We start from the raw sequence: 21,021 nt of genomic DNA, 5'->3' as shown, positions 1-21,021 counted from the left end.
TGACCTTCGTTAGGGAAAATAATAAAAGAATATGTAATAGTCTAAATTATACTAAATAATTTATTAGCTATTTTGCTGCAAATTTAATTAAAAAAACTAAGACATTTAAAAAATGCATAATTGTAAGGAAAATGAGTTTAAGATTAGCATATATATTGTATTTTATGAATAATAATAACTCGACTAAATTTAAACGTAGGTGTAAATTCGAGTTTCTATATTCATTATCAAACACTTGTTCTTTTATTCTAGTTGGAAAATTTCAATTTGACGTTCTATAAAGATGTTTCAAGAAAATGTTAATTTATTGATAGAAATTTATCGAGAAATAAGGTTCTGTCGGTACATTTATAGCAACGGATATATCTATTGATGATTTTAGTAATAAGTAAAAGTTAAATGCATTAAAAAGGGTTTTTTTTTTGAAAATTAGTGGAAATATTACACACTCCAAGGATTCGTGGGTTTCATCAGTAATCTAACTAATATAACAAGAAAACGCCGGTAATATTAATGAATCCATTTAAAAATTAACTAATAAACCATACAAAATGTCAATAATAATATTAATGAGTATGTTAGTAAATGAATTTTTACAAAAACTTATTATTATAATAAAATATATCATAAAAATATTTTTGAAATAACTAAATCATACTAAAGTGAATGAATGGAAACATAACTTCTTATTATAATTTTATACTAATTAAGTAATATATTGATTATTTAATATAAAAGAAGATCATTTTTTTTTATTAAATAATTTACTTTGTTAACATTGTTCTTTATTCTAAATAATTAAAATTTACTTGGACGCTTGTAATTTCATTTCTATTTCTTTTTATAATTTTACTAAATGTTAAATGAATTTTTCATAATAAATTAGTTTTAAAATAAATTATATGTAATTATTTATTTAATTGAATTGTGAACTTAAATTAATCTATTTTGTTAGTTGATGTTTGATATTTTGTACTAAATTAGTTATAGTTATTTTATACTAGTTTTAAATTATACAAACAAAATAAAATTAATGATTATTTTTAAAGAAAATTATTAAATAGAAACTAATTTTAAAGAAAAAATAATTAGCCATGACTAAATTAGATATTATTTTAGAGACAAAAATAATTACTGGTATTTAAAGTAGTTTTTATTATTAATAAAATTTCTAAATTAATTTCTAAATGGGTATCTAATTAACTACCAATTACTTTAGATTTTAAGATTGGTAGTTAAATCATTGATAGTTAATTAGATACCAATTAACTAATTAGATACAAATTTAGAGATTAGTTTGTAAATTTATAAACTAGATATCAATAATTTTTCAATCTATAAAACAATATCTAATTTAGTAATTTTTTTTTATCAGTAATAAAAAATCAATAAATGAGAACCACTTCAGGGGTGGTCCAACCCTTTTACAAACACACATACAATTTAACTCCTAACTCGACATTCAAAATCGTCGGTCAAAAGACCAACCAAACCAAGCGCTAACTAGCTTTACCGAATCAGCCGTATACAGGCCAAAGCATCCAAAACCCAACAGGGATAGGAAAAATAAACTTCGCGGGATTTTGCAGCAATCCAAGACCACACCTTTACTTGTGCTGAGGCAAAAACTTCTAACACATCCGCCACTCCTCCATTAAAAACGATCGAGTTCCTATGCTTCCAAATTTCACTCACAATTCCAACCCAAATTGCCCCCCAAACATCATTAACCGAAACAGATGCCTGACTCAACCTGAATTGAATAAAATTTTGCATTGGATCCAAATGGATTACGAACGACACTCCAAGCCACTCAAAGCAAAGGCATCAGACCCTCCAAACAAAGTCACAAACGGCGAACAAGTGACTCGACGACTCATCGACCTTCCCACACAAGCAACATGCAGGGTTTTCAACCACCATCCCGCGCCTTACCAAATTTAGTCAATATAGTAATTCATTATATTTTTTCTCTAAAATTAGTTTCTATTTAATGATTTTCTAATAATGATATAATTTTATTATATAATATTTAACCGTCCTCAAAATGTAAAATATTATAAATTTAAAATCAATAATTATTTTTATTGGAACTAAAAGTATACGCAATTGTAAATATTAAAAAAAACTAATTTTATTTTAGTTATATAGATTATATTAAATAAAATTAGAATACTCATATATTGTAATTTCTTTTTAAAAAAATTGCTATTTTTTCTTGTTTTACTTTTTTTATGCCTTTTTCTTTCTTAGGTTAAGTGTAACTACTCAATTAACTTGTCTAAGATTATAGTGATTTAAATGAGGTGTTTTTTTTTAATATTTTATTAGTCAAGTTAAAAAGTTTATAAATAAAAAAATTAACTATTTAAATTTTATAAAAAAATACCACTTCTTTACAAATATACTTTTTGTCTTTTTTTTATGTTTCTTAGGATCAATTTATCATTTCAAGATTTATGTTTGTTATAGGGATATTACCAAATAAAAGAAGATAATTTACCAATTAAAATTCGGTATGGAGTAAGTTTCTCGTTGTTATTTTTCATGCATGTTAGGTTGTTTGCAATCTAAAAGTAGAAAATTGCATGTGGGATGTAATGGATAAAGATGAATCTACTAATTTGAAATTGTAATGATATCTTCAGTTTGATTATTAGGATTTGTATGAATAAGTTTGAGCTTCATATCCTAAAGCCCAAGACTTGTTGGAATTTGGATGAAATAGATGGAGTTTTGAGATAAGAAAATTTAGTTAAATATTGATAACAAGGTAGAAGATCTAGATTATCTGAATGACTTAGTTACATTCATATATTTTATGTAGGAATAGTATTTTGATGTGTATTGTTGACTTTTGTGTTTTAGAAATGATAATTGTGATATATTAATTATGATTTAATATTAGAAAGATTGTTGGGAAGTGTTTATCAATGTTCTTGTATTGGAGTTTGAGTTTAAACTATTTTGATTTTACTTTTATTTCATTATGAGAGATTTTGATTTGAATAAAGATTAAGTATATATAAACTTTGTTGGATCAAATTAGATTAAGTATATATAGAAATTGAATTTAATTAAAGTTGTTTAATTGAAGTGTAAGTTTTGAATTTGAATTCTTTGAAAAATGAGTTGTTTTTGTATTGAATAATGAAAATGTACATAATTTTCTTTCAAGTGAGATATCTATTATTCAGACAAAGTTGAGATAATAGCCAAAGTTGTTTTCAATTTAATTTTTGGTCAAATAAATTATTTTCAATCAAGCAAAAACTAAATAGTACTTTTGGAAAAAAATCGTCATTCAAGTAAGTAACTAATTCAAAAAAAATAGTGTTTTTTAAGATATATATATATGTATATATATATAGAAATAATCTGTTTAAAATAATAATACTAATTCTTAAAATTTTATCATATATGATTTATATTACATGCCTAAAGTGTCTCTAAACATATAATTAACTGTTTTCCTCTCCATAAAAAGCAACACCCTTTCCCAATTAGAAAGGATCCGAAATTGGACATAGTATTAACTTAATTTATCCATATAGTGGATTAAAGCTAAGTGTAAAAAAAGAAGTAACTATGAAGCACAGAACCATGCTCTAAGTAGTTACTACTACGTACTTGCTTAATTATAAATAAAAGGGAAGTAAACAAAACATTATTCATAGCTATTAATACTAATTAATTACTAACATCCACCTAAATGTATCATGTTTTACTTTCAAATTCAATTCAAATATAAAAGAATCAATTGTATGTACCACGAATTAGTGTAAAGAGAGAGAAATATATGTACTTGTTTACTTATAAATTATTCTTATAATAAGTTTATTAATTTTAATTATATTGTTTTTAAAGTCGTTTATATTATGATTTTTGTTTGTTCACATTGTAAAAAATATATATGCTAAGAGTGTAATAAGTTGAGTTCGTTTATTATTTCCTTTGTATATATATAATACTATTTATGATATTTTTTTCTAATTGTATATCTTACATAATTTTATTTTTATCTTTTTTATTTCTCTTTTTATTTATGTTTTTTCATCAAAAGAAGTTATATAAATATATGATTTATAAAAAAATCTTAAATATTCCATAGAGATTGAATAATAAGTAGGGAACCTGGACTTATTTATCAGGATATTTTGCTCATGTCACTATTAGAAAATTATTAAATAAAAAATAATTTTATAAATAAAATAATTAATTATTATATTAATTAAATTAGATAGTATTTTATAAATTAAAAAAATTATTGTATTAAAGTAATTTTTACTATTAACTAAAATTTATAAACATTAGTATTTATGATTTTAGTTATTAATTTTAAAATATGAAATAATATATTAATAATTAATTAGATATCAATTTAAAAATTAATTTATAATTTTTTATTAATAAATAAAATTAATTTAAATATAAAAAATTTAACGTATAAATAATATATAATTTATTTAATATAATAATTAATTATTTTTTTCTAAAATTAATTTTTATTTTTTATAGGGTTATTTTCGTTGACCAGAGAGGACTTTCTATGCTAAATAAATAATAATTGAAAATGGTCATTTTATATATATAATTACAGTATATTTAAAAAGGTGAAACTCTCAATACTTTTGTACGTTTGTCTTTTCAAGCTTTTCCAGCAAGATTTGGAATTAACCGCAAGATTTGGCAGCGACGTTTGGTGGTTGGCAGCTGTAGGGTGTTCGAAGGTCCATCCAAGCTGCTCCATTTGGGTGTTTCAAAGACATGCAATTAAGTATTCAAACCCTAACTCCTAAAATTGAAACCCTGATTGTGGATTCTTCTAATTTGATTCTGTAATTGCTTTTCTAATTTCGACATTTTTTATGTAGTATTCTCTTATTTGAATCACTTATTGTTAGCGTTGATTATTGGTTGTTCGCGTGGAGGGTCGTGGAGGAGAAAGCTAAGTTGGAATTCGCTTAGAGGTGATTTTATTTGGGAATTTGTTTGTGTTGATTATTGGCTGGTGATTTCAAATTAATGCAGCTTTGTGTTTTGTTATGTTTGGGTGTGAATTTCATTTTGTGCATTGGTTGTGAATGGTTTTGATGGAGTATTTAGGGCCTTTGAGTTCCGCGAGGATTAAGAGGGAAAACGTTACTGTTAAAACTGCTTAATTGGGCAACATGGTTGATTGAGTGAATTAATTGAGTTAATTGGGCAAAGTTATGAGAGAGCAAAGGTAATTGGACAAAGTTGAGAGGGCAATATCTGTTCTCATTTCTGTCACAGGTTCTTCCAATTCAGATGGCATAATGACGTTTCTGGCAACCCTTTCTATCTTCCAAATTTTCAATTTTTCCTTGTTTATTTTGGTGATCTTATCTTTATGTTTAATTTACTTGCGTTTTGTTTTAGAAAAATGTTTTTTGACACAGACAAAAACACTACTAATTTAACCTATTTTAATAATATAATAATATATATTAATAATTTTATGGTGGTGTAACTAATATACAATTTTCTCGAGATGAGGTGAGATGTGTTTTTGAATTAGGTAAATAGCGTTTGATCCGATCTGCGCATGGTCACATTAATTTTAAATCTACCCTTGTTGAGAGAGAAACTCTCAATTATACAACTCATAGAAGATTGGCCGAAAAAAGTACGAAAATGAAAGGAGGGAAGTTACCACAAACCCTAGTCATTTATGTTCCATTAAATAGAATAAGGGAGCACGAGCCCGCAACCACTGCAAGTCAACCCAACTGTTTCTGAGGATAATTAAAAACATCATGCTACCTTATAATAATGTTTGTTGTATTCATTTCCTTTATTTCTTTTCCATGTAAAATATTATATCTGTTTAAAATGAACACATTTTAGATGCCATAATTAGTGTAAGAAGGTTAGAAAGTTAGACATAAAAAAATAGTAAATTAAGAATAGTTAGAAAAATATAGGAGTGTGGTTCTACTATGTTGGCTTTAGTGGCTGGTGCAAGGCTGGCCTGGCTAAGGTTTATGTTTTGTCACGAGATATCCGTTTGTTTTTTAGTTCCGTGGCTGTGATCCTGTTGGTAGAAACAACTGCAAAAAATAATGTGGCAGTGATGTTGTATCAAATGGGACAAGTGGGAATAGTGGAATAGGAGCAGAGGTTTTGGAGAGCACTAGTTTGTGAATTGTGTTTGAATTTTGATGTACTAAAGAAGATTTGAGTTTGGAATGCATGCTTTTGTTGGTTGGCTTAACTCAGTCTACACACTAGATTTGTAACTTAGAAAACCAGTTGGTATCTGTAAAGGCCTATGGCTATAAATAAGAATGTGTGGACAAAATGTTTAAGTTTAATTTTGTAACTTTAATTCTGTCAACTTCATTTCATCTTTATCACTCTCCTTTCAAAGTTTAAAAGTTATCCAAGGGGGACCAGGAACAAAAGAGGAAAACATGGGTTTCCATAAACTCTGTGGTCTACTTGCTTTTCTTCAGTTTGCTTTTCAGTAGAAGGGAAGAGTGAGTGACTCTACATTCATAAAGTGTGCCCCAGAGTTAGGTTTTAGCACAAAGGAAGGTGGAATAAATAAGATACCATTTGTTTTGTTATATTATTATGTTAATGAATTATTTTATCTTTATTTTAAATATTATTAAATTAGTAAACAATTATTACATATAAATATCTATCTTTCTAGCTTAATTAGTAATATCGAATTCGTATCTTAAATGTAATAAACAGTTGAAATGAGAGAGTTTTGACTCGTACTTGTTATGAGAGGTCACAGTTGGAGGAATGAAGACGCAGAAGGTGGGAGGAAGTTGGAGATGGGTGAGTGGTTGAAGAAGATAGAGTTGAAGGGAGGAGATGACGGAGGAGCAGAGGTAGTGATAAGGTAGAATCAAGGAAGGAGGGAAGAAGGAAAAGGAACCCATTTGTGAATCTCAGGGGTCAGGGTTTGGGCCAGAACAAGAGGGCCAAGAAAAGTCGTCATATAAGGACAAAGTGGGTGGTGAAAGCATAGGGGTGCGAGAAGTAATAGAAATTGTTCCACTATGCCTTCTCTTTGTAATATGTTATCTAAGAGTGTTATTAAGAATTGTTTCACTTTACTCCATTCTTGAAACAAACAGGAGGAAGCCAGAAAGCTGTAGGAATTGAGTAAAATGAGATAAAGGAGAGTGAGATCATAAAGGATGATCGGTGGTCATGGATTGAATTTTTCAAAATTCAATCTAGATTCAATCTAGATCCAATAAAATGGATTGGATTTAAAATCCATATCCATTTTAACTATATCAAATTTATTTGGATTTTTTCAAATTCATTTAAATAGATTAAATACATTTTGTCAATTAGATTAAATCTATTTCGATCTAGACACGGGTTGACTTGGCTCAACCTTCGCTAGACCTGGACTTGGGTAAACTTAGCAAGACTTGGAACCAGGCCGACTCGGCTTGACCTAAACCTAGATCAACTACGCTCGACCTGGGCCCAAGTCGACTCGACTTGAAATGGGCCCAGGTCGACTCGACTCGATATGGGTCCAGGCCAACTCGGCTCGACCTGGGTCCGAGTGGACTTAGCTCTATTTAGGCCCGGGGTGACTCAGCTCGACTGGACCCAAGCTAACTCGACCTGATATCAGGCTGACTCAGCTCAACATGAGCTCGGACCCACTCAACTCAACATGGCCCCACTCAACTTGGATCTGGGCCGACTCAGCTAAATCTAGGCCCATACCAACTCGTCTTGACCTGGGCCCGGGTCAACTTGGCTTAACATGGATTCAGGCCGACTCAACCTGGTACCAAGCTGACTCAGCTCGACTTGGACCCAGATTCAGGTCGAGCCAAGTCTCTTCGAGCCCAGGTCAAGCCGAGTCGAGCCGACCCGACTCAACTCGACTTGGACCCGAACAAACTCGACCTGGTATCAAGCTGACTCAAGTCAACATGGACTCAGATCCACTCAGCTCAACATGGACTCGAACCCACTCGACTAAACCTTGACTCGGGCCAACTTAGCTCGACTTGAGTCTGGATTGACTCGACTTATTTTATTTATACTTTAATTATTTATTTTATTAAATATAAAAAATATATAAATAAAATATTAATAATATAATTATTAAAAAATAATAAGTTATATTTATAATATTGTTAAACGTAAAAGTTGTAAAATATTTAAAAGCGAAAATATAATCGATTATGTGATAAATATTTTATCATTATCATTATTAAAGTTGTACAATATTTAACAGCAAAATGTTTATAAGAGAAAATTTTTATTTTATTTTCGTAATTTATGTCTTGTTCTTTCACTTTCACTATTTTTTTCTATTGACGTAAATAGTATATTGGAAAATCAAAACACAGGGTAAAAGTGGCCAAGAGAAAGAGGGGGATATAATAGCTTTATCATGAGAATTTAATATTTAAATAATGTAAGGGGGATTGGGGAGATGTATCAAAAAAATAAAAATATAAGAGCTTATCCAATGTGAAAAGGTTGAAGTGACTTGCATAAAAGAAACAAGAAAAAGAATGTATAGATGAGAGATTATGAGGGAGCATGGAGGAAGTGAGATGATTAATAATTTCATTGAAGAAATACAAATTGAAGATATACCTTTGTTGGGACGTAGATATATATGGTATAAATGTACGTAATGGTAGTGGAAGTAGTAGAATCAATAGAATGTTGGTATCTTCATCATAATGGTTGGACACATGGAGGGCCAGTGTACAATATGTCTTGCAGTGGGACTATTCAAACCATTTCCTTAATCCTCTTAAAGATGAGAGCCAAAACCATTTAGAGTTTTAGATTGTTGGTTGGAGGATAAGGACTTTTGAGAGGTGGTAAAAGAAGAATGAAAAAGTTAATTGACCAAAATCATAGTGTGTTTGGTAGGGGAATGAATCTACTACACAATAGATTGATTGTTATCAAGTAGTGGAAAATGCATGGAGTAAGAGAAAATAATTCTTAATACTTAAAGTTGACTATGAAAAAGCTTATGAAAATGGGGTTTATTGCAACAACAAAATTCATTTTGGAGTAAGATCCCCAAATCAAAGTATGGAGAGTGGGATGTGAGTAAAATTAATCAAAATACACATCAAACTTCTATATAATTGAAGGATTTAAGGACAATGTGTGTGGAAGAAAATAAAAAAAGGTTGGTTTGATGAAAACACTACAAGAAAACTTGGATATGGAAATAAGTGAATTTCTAGTCTAACAAATGTGTGGAACAAAAACAATGTCAACTATTTGTTTAAGGAAGTTGGAAAATATCCTAAGTAGAGTGACTATTAAGTTAAAAAAAACAAGTTATGTGAAAATGGAAAAAAGACCATAAATGAAGAATATTGTGTGAAATTTGCATACATTATTAGAAAATTATTAAATATAAATCAATTTTAGAGACAAAAAATAATTAATTGTTATATTAACTAAATTAGATACTATTTTGTAGACTAAAAAAATTAATAATATTTATATTAGTTTTTATTATTGATAAATAATTTATAAATTGATATATAATTAACTACCAAAGTTTTAATTATTAACTAATTAGATTTTAAAATTGATAGCTAAAATTTTGATAACTAATTAGATATCAAGTTAAAAATTATTTATAATAATAGAAACTAATTTAGATATTAATAATTTTTTTTTAATTTTTAAAATAATATTTAATTTAGTCAATTAAAAACTAATTATATTTTTTTTAAAATTATTTTTTATTTAATATTTTCTTTTATAGTGATAGGAGTTATTACAAGTACAACAATCCATTAATCAATATACTAGAGCATGTAAAGTGTTATGTGAAGCTAAGGTAACATTAAAGATAAACTTTTTCATTTGGAGAATGTTCATGAACTATCAACTAGGAATCAACTATTCAAGTGATGAATCTTCCTAGTGAATAATTATACAAGTTGTACAATGCGTAAAGCTATACTAAAATCATTGACTCGTTGTTTGATGTTCACTTGTGTTATGTCAAATTGGGTGTGAAAATATGACACTATCATTATGTTATTTATATTTATATGAAAAAGTTTATCTATTTTATTTTAATAACTTATAAAATAGTTTTTATTATTTTTTAAAAGTTATAATAAGCTTACAATAAGTCAACTAAAAATAGTTTTTATTATTTTTTAAAAGTGACCTAAATATAATTTATTTAATAAATACGCTTACAATAAGTCAACTATAATGCAATATGATCACTTGTAGATAGCATACCACCTGACCATGTCTACATCTTAGCACTTAAATAAATTCTAAAAGAATTGTGGATTTATAAAATAATTATAAATACATAAATTATTTTTTTATGTAATTAATTAAAAGCATTTAATTTATATTTTAAAATTATAATATTGTTTTTTAAATGTTGTTTAGGGATTTAGTTTTTAAAATATGTAGTTAATTTGTTTTTAAATGATAAATTTTGAATATTTTTAATCAATTTATTTTATTTTCGATATTTTCTTTTAAATTACATAACCTAAGTCCAAATTAAAAAAATACTTTCAAAATCTAAATCGTTACAAAATCCAAGTACATTATAAAAACAATTCAATATTTAAATATACTTTTTTAAGAATAATACTATTATAATTGAAATATATAAATCAAGTACTTTTAATTCATTTGCGTCAATAATTTTAATTGTATATCTATAATACAAATATAAACTCAACTTTTTATATAATACAAAAGAAAATCACCATTTAAGTCAAGTTATAACTTTTTTAAACTAAAATTAAATGGTTAGTGACAATTTTTAAAATAAATGAATTTTTAGAATGAAATAGTCGGTCCAACAACAATATATCCAAATCCATGATTTTTAAAATTTACTCGAATAAGTAAATTTCATAAAAAAATAAGTAATTTTCGTGGAAAACCGCAATGAATCTATCCAACCTTCTCTTCTTTAATTAATGGAGCTACATAATATTAGAGCTACGTAATATTATTATAATATTTGAATATATTTGGACAACTTTTTTTTTCAAATATCATTATTTTCACATTTATTTTTCCATTCAACATTTTTTTTATTTTTTTATTTAGCATTATTTATGAGATTTTTTTTCAGATAACACTATTTCCACTATTAAATATTTATAAATTATAGTGAATTTAAATATTTATAAAATTGAAATAGAAGAAAATTTGAAAATTAAAAATAAAATATAATTTTTTTATGAAAAAATATCAATACAAAGAGAATGAAATAAAATATTTTATAAGTATTTTGATGTAAGTAAATATTATGAATAAAATAAATGTAAATCTTACACGAAAATTCTAAACTCTAAATTCTAAACCCCTAAACCTCAAACCATAAACTTTAAACCACAAATCCTAAACTCTGAACTTTAACCCACAAACCCTAAACCTTAACCACAAACTCTAAATCCTAAACCATAATCCCTAACCCTAACTCATAACCCCCCTAAACCCTAAAAAATTATAAGAAGTATTATAAAATTATATTTGTTATTATAATTTATGACAAATATTTATATATAACTCATTATTTATAATAATCAATCAATTTAAATATATTTTTTTCTTAATTTTTATTTTAAAATTATAATTTATACATTTATTTGTTTTATTAAACCTAATAATAAATTTATTCACTTAATTTTTTTTTATTATTACATACATATCATCAATGAATAACTTAATTTTTATTATAATTTTTTAAATCATTTAGTTAATATTTTTTTATAAAATATCCAAACAATTTTATTTAATTTTTACTATTATTTATTTTGATTTTTTTTAAAATTTTCTTCTATTTTAATTTTAGAAATATTTAAATTTATTATAGTTTTATAAATATTTAAAAGTGAAAATAGTGTTATCTAAGGAAAAAAAAGTCAGAAACTGTACTAAAAAGAAAAATAAAAACAAAGGATGTTGGATGGAAAAATAAAAATAGTGTTATTTAAGAAAAAAAAATCTATTTAAGTAATATAATAGAAAAAAAAATAGAAAAAGAAAGAAAGATTGAATAAAATAGTTAATAAACCATTGTTGTAGGGTGACACATAAATCTCACATAAAATAGTTAAGCCCTTCATTTGATTGAGAGGTCCTTTGAGTGGCAAAAGGAAATTAACTTTTCTCTACTTTAAATACGATGCCAAGTGGAAATGAAAATTTTACTACTAGTGTAGAAACTCCATTACACTTTAATTCTAGTATTATCTTCGATAATTATACTTATTTCACTTAAATTCATTTTTTTCCTATAAATATATAACTTTTCTTCTTATAAATTTTTTATTGCAAACTTAATTGTTCAGTTTTTCAAAATTAAACATTTAATCCACAATTAATTTATTAGTCAATTATATGAATTAAAATTATTTATTAAATCATTACAAGAAAAAGTGTTTTTAGATACTAAATTTTTGGTTTCTAAAATGATAAAATTAGTCACTAGCTTAATTGGAGACTAATTTATAAACTAATAGTCCCAAATATATAGAAACTAATTTAGTGACCAAATATATAGAAACTAATTTAGTGATCCATTATATAGAAACCAAATTAACAACCAATTATATAGAAACCAAATTAACAACCAATTATATAGAATATAAAAACTCATTTAGGTACCAAATATATAAATATAAAAAAATGTTCACTATATTGGTATCTAAATAATATAATTTATTATAAAATATTATTATTATTTTTTTTTTATTTTTTTTTTTATGTTTAGTACTATCACCTATTTTTATTTTTTATGTTTAGTCCATGCTAAGTAACTTCAATTAATAACTCATGATTGAGCGCAACTACATCAGTGGTATCTTTTTGAACACTCAACTGATACGAAATGCCCTCAAATGTTGGTATATAAGTATGCAATCACAACCTAATGCAATTCTCATCAAATGCAGGCACTTTTAGACCCGTGAATGCATCCTCAATCTGTTCGACAACTTCAAACCTGAACAAGGGAACAAGTTGAGTAAGTTGTGACACAGAATTACAGATAAGCATTTGAAGTGTAAGTGAAAGTTGACTCACCACTTGACTGTGAATTGAAGATTATGCAGAGACTTTAGAATCAACTTCATTTCATCAATCTTATTTTCAAGTTCAAATTGCTGCAACATATGAGAAAAAAAAAATCTTTATAAATTTCATATAATTTGCATGTTTTTGAAACTAATTCAATCCAATTCAATTCAATTCAATTCAATCCCAAGAAGAAAAAATAAATAGAAAGTAGCATGGATTGTTAGTGTCAACTACACCTCTAAATTTTTGTCTAGATTTTCAGCAGCCAAATTTGAAGAATCATCTTCTAGAATTGAGGAATCGATGCCTTCTGGAGCCTTATATATGTTTTTCTGATCCTGTAACTATTAAAAGTTAATATAAAAACATGATAACTACATGAAACCCCCGTACTACTCCGCATTTGACAAATGGATGGTTAATGAAGTGGATATAGTAATAATTAACCGTCAGAGTGCACAAAGTAATTTGCCACAAACAGTATAAAACACAAACAAGTGCTTAATTTCCAAGAGAAGCAAGAAGGAAGCAACAACCTTTGATGATTAAACTGTAAAGAAAACTCAAATTCTTCAAGTTTGGCCTCTAAGATAACAGAATCTTTGTTATCTTGAAGAACAATTTGATTATGGTTCATGACATCACACACAGAAAACTACTAAGACGTGATTCCCGACAAGCAATCAAATATTCATAATGCAAACTTGAAGATATCGTTAAAATATGTCATCACATACAAACAACAATAAAAACGATTGAAGCATCCTTACTAAATGTATGACTGGTCACACATATATACTAAACACAAAGAAAAGAGCCATTATTCATATAAAAATCAATCAGAAGAACATGAGAACAAACCATGGATGTAGAATGCACCATGTAAAGAACCTAGTGCAAAACCCTAATGATGCTACACATAAATAGTAAATGTACATGCAAACATCCAGAAGCACTTCCACAAGAAGCAGCATAAATTTCATTATACAAGTATTCACAATTCCTCTACCTATACTCTGATAATAAATTTGCACTCTAAGGAGCAAAGAAAAAGATGGGTCCAAGAAATGAGAATGTTAAAAATGGATGTGGTCATACAAGAAAGACAGAAAACAAAATGAAAATACAAATAATATTATGGCATCAATTGAGGAAAAGATGGCAGAAAATTGGTTATAAGGTTGTTTGGACAGGTTAAAAGAAGGTCATCGAAAACACCAATAGGGAAAGTACATTGTATGGTTTTTAGTCATATGAAGAAGGGAAGGAGACATAAAAGGACACTAGAAAAAGTTGTTAAGAGAGATCTCAAGGTGAATAATATCTCTGAAGATTTGGTCTTTAATCTAGATAGATGGCATTGTATGATTCATATAGTCAACTTCACCTAGTGAAATAAGGCTTTCGTTCTTGTAATCTCCAAAACAAGAAAGTAATATGATTAAGCTGGCTAAATTTCCAACTGAATGCATAAGCTCACATATATTAACCAAACAATGTACATACAACACCTTTAAATCCTGGTAAAGCTGGGAAGTCTTCCTTTTGAACACTAAACTCTTGGTTTTGTTGGACAATGGGACTAACTCCAAGACCCTGTTTTCGTAAAGAACCTGAAATTTATAGTTTACATTATTCTTTTTTTTTGTGTGGAAGGTGAGCAATGTATCAAACAAAACAACATTTTCCTTCACACACCCAACTGTCCTTGAGGCCCACCAGCAGAAATAGGATGAGTGGTCAGTTGAGGGAAGTCATTGATATCAAAAGGTGAACTGTCACCATAATTCACATCATTTAGCATCCCCATAGAGTTCAAGTTATTTACTGTTTGAACATGACTTTGTGAAAGTGAATTTCCTAGCATTGAAATTACATGTGGAGATCCTGAATCAAAAAGTGATTGTCACCGCAAAGTAGCACATTTAATCTACACATCAAATGTTGGAGATCCCACATCGACTAGAGATTAGGACATTTCATTGTATATTGTGGGTGCAAACCTCAACCTTCTGAGTCGGTTTTATGAGGTTGAGTTAGGCTTAAAGTCAATTTCGTAATATGGTATCAAAGTCATTTATAGCATATCCTAGCGAGTGTTTGGTGGGCTTAATTAGGCCACTCGCTATTGGGCCGTTATCGGACCACCCATAATATGTTATCCCATGCACGAGTTGTGACTCTCGGCGTGAGAGGGTGTGTTGGAGATCCCACATCATCTAGAGATTAGGACATTTCATTGTATATTGTGGGTGCAAACCTCAACCTTATGAGTCGGTTGAGTTAGGCTTAAAGTCCACTTTGTAATATCAAATAAACTCAATATTAAAGGGAATTAAAAGGAAAAAATATTGTATGACAGATAAAAGGAAAAAATGATTTGAAATCAAATGTCAGGCGTATGAAACTAGACATTTGAACCATCATAATTTCTAATTATTCTTGAACGAAGATCATTCCCTATTGAGTTGAAAAGAGATTTTTGTCTGTTAATGGTTTCAGCTACATCCAAGAAGCACCATGAACACAAGTTGTATCATAATAGATATAATGTTGATGGTGCATTTTATCAATTTGTATCTTCAATCAAATCTAATTTCTCTTAAGAATTAAAAAATACATTAGTTCTCCTTAAGAACTAACTCTCCATGGGTATTTTTGGATAATACAACATGATAACATAATTTAGGGTTTTCAGATGGGGAAGATATAATGAGTAAAGTTGTGAAGCTTCGATGAGCAAGAAAAAAATAAAAGACAAAGATCGAAAATGGAGCATGAATTAATGGAGCGAGAATGAAACTTATAGTGATAAGTAGAGTGCGTTGGCGTAACGGGGTGCGTTGTCGTCATGAGTACGTTGTTGTCGTGAGTACGTTGCCATTGCAGGTTGCCGTCGCAGGGTGCGGTTCTGGTTGCAGAGTGTTTAGGGTTTTTTTGCTGAGAGTGAGAGATGAGTAAAAAAGTTAGAGAGATAAACTTTGAAATTCAAGATGCTGAAGAATATTTGCTCTCAAATTTAAAAAAATTAAATAAGTTTTGAAAAAATATGCATCTTTATTTAAATTAATTTATTAAATTTTTAATTTAAATGATATTTCAAATTTATTATTAATTTAATTTTACATTTAAATAAAATTAAAAAATTAAAATACTATTTTAAATGTAATTTTTAAATTTATATTAATTATTTTAATATTATACTAAAATTAATAAAGTAGTAAATTTATTCATATTAATTTAAAATATTTTATAAATTAATAATTAATAATTAATTTTATAAAATTTAATTAGTCTAAAATTATTATCTAAATTCAGTGACTAAAAATTTAAGTATCTAATTATATAATAATTAGAAAATAATTAGAAACTACAAAATTAGTTTCTAATTTTATTATTTTTAGAGACAAAAATTAGTTTCTAAAATAGATTAAAAGTGACAAAAAAAAATGGTTTTCAGTTACATTTTAACAAGAGACTAAAAAATTGGTTTCTATAATTTTTTTTTTTATTATTAGCTACCAAAAATATAGTATCTAATTATATTATAATTTTTATTAATAATAGATACCATTTTAGTAACCAATAATTTTTAGTTTATAAAATGGTATCTAAATTAGTTACTATAGAAACTATTTTTTTTTAGTTTCTAAATTAGTTACCATTCAATCATTTTCTTGTAGTGAATGATTATTAATGTCTTACTTAAATGATTAATTGATATCTTTATCACTTATATACATAAATATTTTACTTCTCTTTTAACTAAGAACTAACTGTTTTAGTTTTTTTATTTTATTTTTTTGGGGTTTGGATAGCAGAACTTCTCAGCTATGACGCAACCAACTATCAAAAAGTGTGGGCCAGCTCATTAATTTAGTCTGCTGACCCGCTTTGATTCGCTTCACATAATTTGCAGCCCGCGCGGACCAATAGCGGGGCGTGACAAATTGACCCGCTAGCCTGCATAAATAAAAAAAGTAATTATTTTTTTTTTGTAAAAAAAGAAATCATACTTCATTGAACCATTATTGCAGTGTGACCTTTATTTTTATTTTATTTTAGAAAAATTGAATTTAATGTACTAAAAAAAATGAAAGTTTTATTTTAATAATCTAAAGGAGTTAGTATTAGGAGTGATAATGGATTTAGTTTTTAAATAAAATCTTATATTTAAAATTTGTTAATAAAAAAATAATATAAAGAAGAGATTTCAATAGGATAGTTAAAATGTTAGTCATCTTCATTAAAATATTTTGTAGCAAAACTTTGATAAGTTACTCTTATATATTTACATACATATATAGAAAAAAATAGATGCGAAGCAAAACTTTAATTATTTTTAATCAAGCCTTCTAACAACCCTCATACTTGAATTTATATTTTTATCTTAATTGAATGAATTGAAACACGAATAAAATTTTAATTTTTCAGTAGTAGAAATATTTTTTTTATAATTAATGAAATTTTAATTTTTGAAAAAATAAAATCTTATGCAGGCTAGCTCGTGGGTTACCCCTTATGCGGTACGAGCTAGTGAAATGAGTCTACACTCCTTGCCCTGGGCAAGCCATCCCGACACGTATTTTGCGGGCCAAACGGAGGATGAGCCTTGTGCGGGACGGGCTAGCCCGCATTACCACCCCTATCCTCAACCCAAGTTAACTAAGCAAGCCTATGTTGGACCTTCAGCCTGTAAAAAGTTTAGTTTCTCCTCAAAAGATTGGTCACACCATTCTTTACAAACCAAAACCTCCAAGAACAGACTTGCAATACAAAATATAGGTCAAATTATACTTATACTAACTTCATTTTAATCTATGTTCTTTATTAATCTTACAAAAATTTCCCTTACATTATGTTGGAAAAGAGAATTTTAAATTTTTAGAAAACTTAAAAGGCATTCAATTTTGCAGGTACAACTGACTTCAAAAGAGGGTTGAATGAAACATGAATTCTTTTTCAGAGTAGATAAAGATAGATTGTTTATTGTCTAATAGACCGTATAATCAAATCGTCTAGTTACACTGTCTAACAAATTATCTAATGAGAAGAATAAAGTAAAAATTAAGGCATGAACAAAAATAAGTGTAACGAGAGATCAACGCATTAGAATAATATGTGATGTTAAAAACAAAGTCTTTGAAATTTTGAATTATTCAAATTGTTTCTATTTAAAAAGTATTTAGAGATATTCACAATATATTAAAAATATATTTGCAAGATTTAATTTGAACAAATCTGTTTAGGAAAAGATAGATTTTAGATATATATAAAAAAAAACAAGGTCAAATAGAGACATTCTACAAAATACGCATATTGAAATCATTTTTTGATATAATATCTCTTTGATTGAATGTGCTTTTAGTAGATATATGTACTTAGAAGATTACATTTAACTGTTATAATAAAAATTCTATTACTCATTCAACACGTTCATCATATTGTTTAGCATAAATAAAACTATACACATTCAAAGGATCTAATGTATAATGAAACTTTCACTAACCACTTTTATATCTTTTTAATAACAAATAAAACATATAATTCAAAGAACAAATAAGATATTCAATTTAAATTTTTAATTTTGTTATGCAATCAACTATTCTTATTAAATTATCTATAGTGAATACATGTTGTACACGTTCAATCGTCTATAGTGAATATTGTATGTAGATAATAACTAAGATACAAATAAACTATTTAGTTAATTTTTTTTTATCGAAACATAAAAACATAACTGTTATAGACCATTAGAAAGTTGACAGAAACTTAACAAACTGTCAAAGTTCTAAAAAAATTAATCAATTTCATTCTAAATTATTTTACTTTTTAAATATTTGTGTTTAGGGTTTAGTTTAGATTTATCAAATTTAAATTTTTAGTAGTGTATTTCAATTATAAATAAATATAGAAGTTACCACCAAGTAATACTAGTAGTGTGTTTCAAAAGATAATTTTTACAAACATTAATAAATTTTAATTGGAAAAATCCATCTCACATTTACTATAAAAAGTAATTTTAGCAATATTAATAGAGAAAACCTTCATAAATATCAGCCGACAAATAAATCTAAATTAATGGATAAATAATCTAAAAAATGTTAAATTAAAAATAACTTATTGAGTTAAAAAACCTTAACTTGCATTAGCCAAAAAACAATACACCTAATTAACTTAACATTTTGTAGAACATGTGACCCCATCTTTAAAGATCACATACACCCCAAATTCAATTTATGAGAATGCTAAATTATTTATTTGGTCATAATCTTTATCTTTTGGTTATTATAGTTTTAAAAAATGTTATTTTTAGTATTATATAATTGATTGATGCGAAATATAAAAACTAATCTTAAAAAACAACTGATTATTTTAAAGTAAAATCTATCTAAACCATATTTTATCAGACCTACAGCTTGTTATTTTATAAGGTTCTAATTAGTATACTTAGGAAGTAGAAACTATAGTTCTAAATTAACTTTAGTCCTTAAATTAACTTTAGTCCTTAAATCCCAAAATTTCAGAGACTAAAATAACTAAATATAAATTAAGAGAGAAATTAAAGCAATATATAGTATGGAATAACAAACATAAGAAGTGATGAGTAATGAGTTAAAAAACTTAAATGAATAATTAAACAATATGAAAAAATAAATAAATGACAAAAACTATAGGTATTATAGATGATATATAGTTTGGTTGATACTAGTTTGGACAAAAATAAAAAATGTCTCTGCATGTAAGAACACCATAGAACGTAATCTGATATAAAAAATGAGAAGTGAGGAAGAGAGAGTGAGATAGATAAAAGAGAATTAGAGAGCATAATAATTGTGATTGGTTGGATTATAGTAATAATAATGGCATCATGATGTCATAATAGGAAAATGGCTCCATTCTTTACTTTGACTCTATGATATGACTGCATAGATACATACATACATACATGCCGTGGTTCGAGTTTTGAATAGAATAATGATGTTACAAAAAGTAAAGGAAGCAATTAAGGAAATGTTGTTTGCATTACTCATCTTCCTCTGAGAAGCGCTTTCTCGGCGGTGTCCACCTCCTCCAAGATCCTGGTTCTTCGTTTGGCGGGAATGGGAGCGGTTGGGCCGAAGCTAATGTAGTGTCCGGAGACAGCATTCAGGGCAGAGTACATGTCCCTGAACGAAGCCCTTCCCAGAAGCGCTTTCTCCCTCCGGTACTTCGCCACCCACGAGTTTGAACTTTCTCGCAAATCTGCCACCGCCGTCTCCACGTTCGGGTCGTTCTTCTCCAAGGTGATTGTCGTCCTCACCTTGTTTATCACGTCCTCTGTCTCCTTCACGTACTCATCGTCCGAGGAAGCCACTGCCGGGGCCAGGGGAACCACGGAGGAGACCAGGGAGGCGGTCAGGGACAAGAATTCGCGGCGGCGTGGCTGGGTGGTGCCGGTGGTTGGGGTGAGGGTGGCGGAGACGACGGTTGTTGGTTTGGGCTTGATAGGGGCGAGTGATTTGGGGGTGGAGGTTGGGGTTAACAGTGTTGGGGAAGCCATGGCGTTGGAGAAAGGTGAAAGAGTGAGCGAAAGGTGAGAGTTTTAGTGTTGTGGTTGTGAGAAGGAAGAAGAGGTAGTGGGTTTTTGCCACGTGGCCTTATCCTCTTATCTTTGGTTTTGGTTTTTGGATGAGAAAGCAACCAATGGTTTGTAAGCTATAGATCCACACCCTCACCTCTCCTCTCTCAAACCATTCCAACTTCATATTAACTTCCATATATTTTTAAATTTAATTTTAATCATTTTCACAACTAATCAATCTTTTTTGGAATTTTAGTAAGTGGTTACTCTTTTAATCTACATATTGTTTGAAATTAGTAAATTTAACGAGGGGGGTTCCAATAGCAAAATCTAATGCATGCTAAAATAGAATTCCAAAATAGGCCCAAAACCCGTTGGGGACAAAAATATCA

The 21,021-nt window shown here is 27.9% G+C and overlaps 1 protein-coding gene and 2 long non-coding RNA genes across 5 annotated transcripts; 1 reads left to right on the top strand and 2 right to left on the bottom strand.

Annotated features, from left to right (window-relative positions):
- Positions 1 to 4,612: 4,612 nt before the first annotated feature.
- On the top strand, positions 4,613 to 7,327 carry LOC137835474 (uncharacterized). Of its 3 annotated transcripts, none has more exons than XR_011085091.2 (2): positions 4,613 to 4,970; positions 6,773 to 7,327. It is a non-coding gene; the product is annotated as an uncharacterized LOC137835474 (long non-coding RNA). The 3 variants fall into 3 exon arrangements; XR_011085090.2 differs by having other exon boundaries at positions 6,727 to 7,327; XR_011085092.2 differs by lacking the exon at positions 6,773 to 7,327 and adding an exon at positions 6,043 to 6,361.
- A 5,614-nt stretch (positions 7,328 to 12,941) lies between these two features.
- On the bottom strand, positions 12,942 to 13,394 carry LOC150027582 (uncharacterized). Its single transcript, XR_016520898.1, has 3 exons — positions 13,302 to 13,394; positions 13,072 to 13,151; positions 12,942 to 12,991 (listed from the first exon to the last, which is right to left on the bottom strand). It is a non-coding gene; the product is annotated as an uncharacterized LOC150027582 (long non-coding RNA).
- Positions 13,395 to 19,883: 6,489 nt separating this feature from the next.
- On the bottom strand, positions 19,884 to 20,819 carry PSB27 (photosystem II family protein). Its single transcript, XM_068643996.2, has one exon. The coding sequence runs from the start codon at positions 20,606 to 20,608 to the stop codon at positions 20,096 to 20,098; it is 513 nt and encodes a 170-aa protein (XP_068500097.1). The 5' UTR covers positions 20,609 to 20,819; the 3' UTR covers positions 19,884 to 20,095.
- Positions 20,820 to 21,021: the final 202 nt, after the last annotated feature.

Source organism: Phaseolus vulgaris, chromosome 5 (assembly GCF_051622355.1).
Source record: "Phaseolus vulgaris cultivar YP4 chromosome 5, ASM5162235v1, whole genome shotgun sequence".
Lineage (NCBI taxonomy): Eukaryota > Viridiplantae > Streptophyta > Magnoliopsida > Fabales > Fabaceae > Phaseolus > Phaseolus vulgaris.
Note: the sequence above shows the minus strand (reverse complement) of the source record. Positions and strands in the feature narration are given on the sequence as shown.